This window comes from Typopeltis vanoorti, chromosome 21, assembly GCF_054136105.1.
Source record: "Typopeltis vanoorti isolate ZY-2024b chromosome 21, IOZ_Tvanoo_1.0, whole genome shotgun sequence".
In the NCBI taxonomy this organism is placed as follows: domain Eukaryota; kingdom Metazoa; phylum Arthropoda; class Arachnida; order Uropygi; family Thelyphonidae; genus Typopeltis; species Typopeltis vanoorti.
This window is the reverse complement of record NC_143569.1, coordinates 70,888,305-70,895,706: the sequence shown is the minus strand read 5'-3', so window position 1 is coordinate 70,895,706 and position 7,402 is coordinate 70,888,305. Positions and strand designations below refer to the sequence as shown.

The 7,402-nt window shown below is 35.4% G+C and overlaps 1 protein-coding gene across 2 annotated transcripts in view; it reads right to left on the bottom strand.

Annotated features, from left to right (window-relative positions):
* Nucleotides 1-862: 862 nt before the first annotated feature.
* LOC150094960 (ragulator complex protein LAMTOR4-like) overlaps nucleotides 863-7,402 on the bottom strand; it is an 84,282-nt gene continuing 77,742 nt past the window's right edge. For both annotated transcript variants that reach the window (XM_090411235.1, XM_090411236.1), the window contains exon 4: nucleotides 863-1,133. In XM_090411235.1, the coding sequence (XP_090267361.1) occupies nucleotides 1,036-1,133 (98 nt within the window). In that variant the 3' untranslated portion in view covers nucleotides 863-1,035. The remainder of the gene's footprint in view (nucleotides 1,134-7,402) is intronic.

Sequence of the window (7,402 nt, the reverse complement as noted above, 5' to 3'; positions counted from 1 at the left end):
GAATATTTCATCATTAATTTGTAATACATTAAATAAGTTTAAATACTCATGCCCTGGTCTATTTTCATCATAATTTGTGAAAGGCTCCTTTATGAGGAAAGAATTAACAAATTGTTTTGTACTGATCAAGTAGATAGCTTATCTCTTTTTTTTTTTTTTTTTTTTGCATCATTCAGTGAAGTAAAGCTAAAATACACCAACAAACTTTTTTTTAAAAAATTTACTTTAAATTGCATTCTTAGAGTGTAATGTTCCTTTTACAGTATTTAAAATTTCTTTGCTGTCCCTGATTGAATGAGTGGATAGCATCTGACATTCAACCAACAAGTTGCGAGTTTAAATCCCACTCTGGTGTTGGATGTTTCTGAATATCATCAGGTGGTATGATTTCAACCAGTGTGAGACTGCCCTGTATTATAGAAGTCGGAATGACAAAGAAAGTCATTTCAAACTTCCATGTTTGGTCTCCTGAGGTTTCTGGATTATCTAACTCTTTATCCACCCATGATACTAACAGATTTAGAACCTTTTGAGCATGGTATTTACATTAAAAAAGATTCCAGGTTGAAAGTGAATTCCAATTTGTACATCTGTTTAAGTTTAGCTTCATATATGTAGTATAAAGAATGCAACTGATAAAACCAATAAACCAAGTCATAGGCTCTGATTATACTGATTAGCATCTATTAAAAAAATTATTAATATATATATATATATATATATATATATATATATATATATTAATATATATATAACCTGCACATGAAAAGTTACAAAACGTATAGCACATCAGTATCATGCAAGAGTATCTGCATGCAACTGAATTATTTTCAGTTGCATTAAAAAGAAGATGGGTAAAGTGTACAATAACAACTAAAGTAGTAATATTTAATGATTCTTGGTGGTCAAGAGGAGAAAGGAAACAATACAAATATCAATTCTACAAAGAAAATATTTAGCATATATATTAATTTTCACATTTATTAAGGTGTAAATCTGATTCCATCTGCACACTGTCCAAAAGTAATTAAACAACTAAGCAAGAACTGGTTCTGGTGGTATATACTTCCGCTTCACTACATGTATCTTCTTATTTGAGAGTGCTATCATGTAGAAATGGTCATCATAGTTAACTAAAAGAAAAAGAAAAAATAATTATTTAAAAAAAATCTCAAATTAAATAATACTTTAGATTAGTGAATATAAACTTATGGTACACTAGTCCCTTTAAAAATATAAAGTGCAACAACATAAAATTCTTTTCATCTCATAATAAAGGATGACAACAGACCTACAGGGAAATGTAATGGAATGCTTCTACCTGTCATCATACAGACTAAGTTATTTTTAATAATGAGTTTGAAGTTATTTACACTACCTGCATTCACAATACACTCCAGCAATGCATTCCACGCACTAATAACTCTCCACTCCTCACACCCTTCTTCACCACATCTTGAAACAACTTCCAAGGATGGTCTCTTTTCCACATTAACATCCACTCTTTTTATAATTCCTACTGTATTATTACAGGCTACTTAATGGAGTCCTTAGACTAATCGAGGGAGGCACTAAACATCATGTCAAGCGCTATTCAACATTTGCGCAGTATCTATCATACTTTGCTTTGAACTCATACACAGTAATGGAACCCACAACATACTCCGGCAACCTTTTCCACTTCACCACTCTCCAGGCAAAAAACCTAATTCTAATATCCTGTTCTGAAAAATTTCCTCTGAATTAATCTTGTAAAAACCCTTCAGTAACTTGTATGTCTCAATCATATCACCCCTTTTTCCAACTTTCAACCAGTTTCTGCAACACGCAAATCTTCGACCTGTTCTCGTAAGGTTCATTCAATAGACCTGCTACCATCTTGGTCACTTGTCTCTGAATCCTCTCACCAAGAAACCTTGGTGACCAGCTCTACATGCAGTAGTCAAGATGGAGTCTTATCAAGGCTTGATAAAGAGGAATGTTGTCAAAATATTCTTTAGTAACCAAGTAATCTGATGAGCTGCTTTAGCCACTTTTACTATGTGCCCTCTAAACTACAACTCCATAACCACCAACACTCCCAAATTTCTGGCTTCATCAATTTCCTCAAGTACAGTTCCATCAATGCAGTAAACAGCTGGTAATCATTTCACCCCAAAATGCATAACCTTACACTTTGCCACATTAAACTAACATCCATTCTCCTTTGCCCAGACTGCCAGTCTATCCAAATCATCCCGCAAAATTGTACCATAATCTGTATTAACTATTGCTCTACCCAACTTTCCATCATTGACAAAAAAAACTGAATAGTTCCTCTTAGATCCTTTCCTATATCGTTAATGTACAAATTAAACAGTATCATTCCAAGAACAGAGCCCTGTGGCACACCACTAGTCACAGGTTTTCTTCTGGACTCTACTTCTAAATAAGCTGTTCTCTGATATATCTCTCCATCAACCTCACCAACACTACATCCATCCTCAGGTGCTGCAGTTTTTTTATTAGAATCCCTTCAGAAAGCATGTTGCCTCCCATAAAGTATCCTATTTCTATCTATCCATTCCTGTACTTTGCACTTGATCAACTTCTCCAGTACCTGATAGAATCCTTTAAGGTCTATTATATCTCCTGCTTTCCTCCTATCCATCAATAACAACCAACCTCTGTAATCCACATTCCCTCAGATTCTCATCATAAACAACACTCCAGAGTCCTGATATCACTTTGATCATCCGTCTTTTGAGACTCTAGTGCTTCCACATCACAAACATTAATTAATGAAAATTAATGAAAGAGCACAAACTTTGTCCTTTCTTAAAAAAACATCCATTCTGGCATTCTATCTAAAATGTTAAAGCATGGATTCTTCAGTAAAGAAATCTAATTATCCAATAATAATAAAAATTACAAAATAAATATGCAAATTGAAATATAATGGTGAGAACACAATAAGTTGCTCTTTTCCTAATACACACACCATGAGGAAAACTCACTAGAGAATTTTCTTCATGGCACATGCACATATGTAGACGTATGCAGGCAGTTCCTGCTTTACAAGTTTCTGGATTTACAAGGTTCACCCCCCCCCCTCCCATCAATCAAGTATCAATAAGAGAATTAACATGGACATTAATTTAAATAAAGCAATGCAAAACATTCATAAAAATGGCATTTTAAACAATGTGAATAGCTACACAATATAGTACTACTGTGCATGTTTTGTCCAGGCAGACAAGAGTATCTCACTGACTCACATAACAAAGCAGCTACTGTGTCATTACAAAGAGTAGTTTTACGGCTCTTCATTTTCAGTGTCTTATTTCACATTTATCCATCTTATTAATACTCTATAGTGAGCCAAAATGAATTAATACTGTGGAAAGTGACATTAACAGGAAAGACAAATTATAGTTCACCCACCGTTTGTAGATCTTTCCTTGGCATTTTGCCAAGAATAGTCTATTCATGCTGAAGGGGAGAAAGAAATGAAGGATGTACGAATTGGTCGCCAACATGCGAAATCACGTGCTTTCTTGTCTGTCGCTGTACTAGTACTAGCTTGATTTTTGTTGTCGCTTTTTTGCATTATTTTTTTTATTATTAATTTGTATGATGGATCCAGTACAGTCAAGAAGTTCTGTTGTTAAACGTTTCAGTAGCTCTTGCAAAAGAATATTCAATAATAATGTGCTGACATTCTGCGAAAAAACAATCGTCTCCTTGTTCCCCTTGTGTAGAGGCTTAAGTGCTGTGAGGACATTATGTTGGAGGTTTAATGGATTTTTTACAACACTCAAAAATAATTAAAATAGAATTTAATACTTCCTATATTTCGTCCTAGTCACTAGGACATCTACGGGGTTTACAAAAACACTTAATGTAACATGCACACAAAAAAACTTACAATACTAAGCCCAACCACGTGGGTGACACTAAAGTCCTATCTAGGTGGAGTGCCCTCTAAGGGTGGTAGTAGGTGGCCTGGAATGTAAGGTGGGACCTCTGGTGATGAGTGTTTCCCAAATCTTCAGAAGCTTAATGCAACCGTATTTATTAAGATTTGGTTGGTTTCTGAGAGCTGCTGCTGCTTCTAAGAAAAGTCTCTCTTTCTGAATTTGCTGTGCTGGAGCATGGTGGTTTTCTTCCATGATACTCTGTGGGTGGTGTCCAAAACATGGTCAGCCAAGCATGAATGGCCATAGTTGTGTTTTAACGATGTATGACTTGTTTCTCCAGGCGAATGGATGCTGATCTGCCTGTCTGTCCAAAGTACGCAAGCTTACAGGAACAGGGTACGTTGTAAACTCCAGGCAGAGAGAGAGAGGAGGGAGCTGATCTTTCGTAGAACGGATAAGGATAGCAAGTTTGCGGTAGGGCTTATGTGTTATGTGTAGGTTATACTTTTTTAGTATCTTGGCTATTTTTTCCGAAGTGCCAAGGATGTAAGGTATGCTTGTGTATCTACGAAAGATCAGCTCCCTCCTCTCTCTCTCCGCACATGTTCGTCGGTTGGGTTGAAGTCGCGAGGGACAGCCACGGGAGCTGCAAAACTACCAGGGAGAAGAGAAGCAGGACCAGCATGCATTGCCAATAGAACAGTCTGCTAAGTGCCTCGATCGTTGGACCCTTCGGCCAATTCATAGACATCGGAAAAGATGTGCTCGAGGCCCTGGCAAGTCATTCCAAGTGAGACAATAGTGATGATGGAATCTCTGTGTGGAAGTCAAAACCTGAAACGGGTGGGAAGCCAAAGGAACTAGGAACAGGTGCATAATAGAGTTAAAGAAGATATGCGAGTTAATTTCATTGTGTTTGCTTATGATATGTGAAACTGTCTGAGAAGGGCTGATAAGTTTCTTTAAGTAGTGTTATAACTAGTCTAAGGATAGTTTGTTTAGAGTTATAGTTAGAATTACTAGTTACAAGTAACAGAGCATGATATTCCTTGAATTGTAATGGGCTGATAGTTTTTTTTTCAAATGTTGAAATAATATGTTGCATGACTGCTCATTTTCTAAATGTTAAATTTCTGAAGTTTTAAGCTTAAAGTGTAATTAAAAGTGAATCTTTCCCTATTGTATGATTTGTATAATTACAGTTTGGTGTAAATAAATATGTTTGTTTTGTTTACAAAGTGTGCCGCCTGATCTTTATGCAATGCACTGTTTCAAAATAAACACGAACCTGTGAGCGAAGGAATTTAATGTTAGCCACGACTGTTTAATGTTAAGGGCTTTAGGAAAATTTCAGAGTGAACTCTAACAAGGAGAGCACTGGTGGTGCAGTCGATTAATCTAAATAAATTTCCAGAGTTCCCCCAGTATAGGAAAAATACTAAAAGTAGAGTAAAGTTAAAAAGGATAGGAAGTTAAAGTAGTAAAGAATAAAGAGTTAAAAAGGCAGTAGAGATAAACTAATAAAAGTAAGAATAGAGTAGAGAAGATTAATTAATAATACAAAACAAATACAAAATAAGTGCACACACACATAAGGTTTAAAGTCCTTCCCATAGCATTTATACATGTCTATAAGGATGTGTGCATTGCATTATGGGATAATAAGGTAAATGATGTGTAATCATTAGCCTCCATATAAAAGCAGCCCAGTCATGAAGTGACTTCACATGCAAACTCTGTTTGCTTACACTTGGATAAAGGATGAAACCAAGGATATAATTTCTTGGCATCTTTAATTTGTCTCTCAATGTACTACATAGCTTGTAATCTTTGTATCCCAAAATGCATATCTTTACACTTTTCCCACATTAAACTGACACACATTATGTTTTGCCCATACTGTCGGCCTATTTAAATCATTTGGCAAGCTCTTTACATCACATTAACTATTACCCTACCCAACTTTGCATCATAAGCAAACAACTAAATACCTCCTTTCAGAATAGTTCCTATATCGCATATGTACAAATTAAACAGCAGTGGTCCAAGCACAGAGCCTTGTGGCACACCACTAGTCACCTGCCTTCTCCTGGATTCTGTTTCTCCAATCCTTAGGGGAGCCAGTTAGTGAGCATCATTGGGTACTCTTGGCTACTAGGCTGAAAATTTAAGAATGAATCACTGGGGCAATGGACAATGAAGCTTATTTGTGCTAATTCCCAAATTGCCACTGTAAAACTAAGAAATCTGGTATGAAAATCAGAAAACACTGAAAATAGGCAGAATTACTTTAAACAACAGCTGCATTATGAATAGGGATGTACAGAAAAGTCCCAAATTTGATTGTCATGAGGAGAGAAATTTTTATATAGGTTTTTTCAACTGAAGGTGAGTTAACTGATCTCATACAGAGGTAGCAAGATTTATCTTATGGAGATTCAGAGGTTTTTGTCCACATACAAGCAAGAGAACACATAATTTAAAGACAAAATATTAGTGAGAAGAAAACGGTGTTGGGAGTAAATAAATAGCATTGTATAGATGGAGGATGCAGTAGCAAAAGTGGTTGTTTGTGTGCCCTCCCATGATGAGTACTTGGAGGTGTCACATGATAATAAATAAAAATTAAAAAAAAAGACAGAATATGCAAAGCTGGTATAGTAAGGGATCAAGTGAATAAATTTATATAGAATAACAGAGAATAGCCAAAGCACTAAACTAGCTGTACACAAGTTATTGTTTAGGCCAACTTAGGGAACTGAGAGCGGGGATAGAAATAAAGCAGTTAATCAAAGGCAGTAGACCACACAGACATAAGAATTCTGAGAACAATTAAGTGAATGGATAGATGGCATTAATGGCAACATCACAGTAAAAAGAATATCAGAAAGGAACTTGACATTGTCATTATTCATGTGCAGAGAAAGCTAATCTCAGATGGCATGCTAACTTAAACAGAATAGAAGAAGAAAGATTAGCAAAACAGGCATTCAATGTCAGGAAGACCAAGACCTAGACAGATTGGTGCAGTTCAAAATGCTTTAAAAGTATTAAGAGTCCTCATGGATGACAGACTAATTCAGAGGAAAACTGTCAACAGGAAGATAGTAATAATGTATATTTTTTTCGTGTGATTATCACGGTATCCATTATATCCCTGAACAGTATGTATCACGATGATACTTTATACCAAACGTAACAGTATGTCAGTGTGGAACAAACAAGCAAACTCAAAACAAAATACAAAGAAATTACAATTGGTTAATCTGTAACAATAGGTGCTCGGTGCTAGATGAATCACATCAATAGATAAATTGTTTTTGATATTTACATAGGATGAGAATCTCCCAAACATTGAAGACAGAGGCAATGATTCAGATATAAGGGCTTCTGAACATTTTTTGAAAAGATGTTCTGTTAGATCTGAAATAGGCAACTTCAAATTTTACATAACATCACCATTCCAGAATCCAATAATTAACAAAATATATATATATATGCAT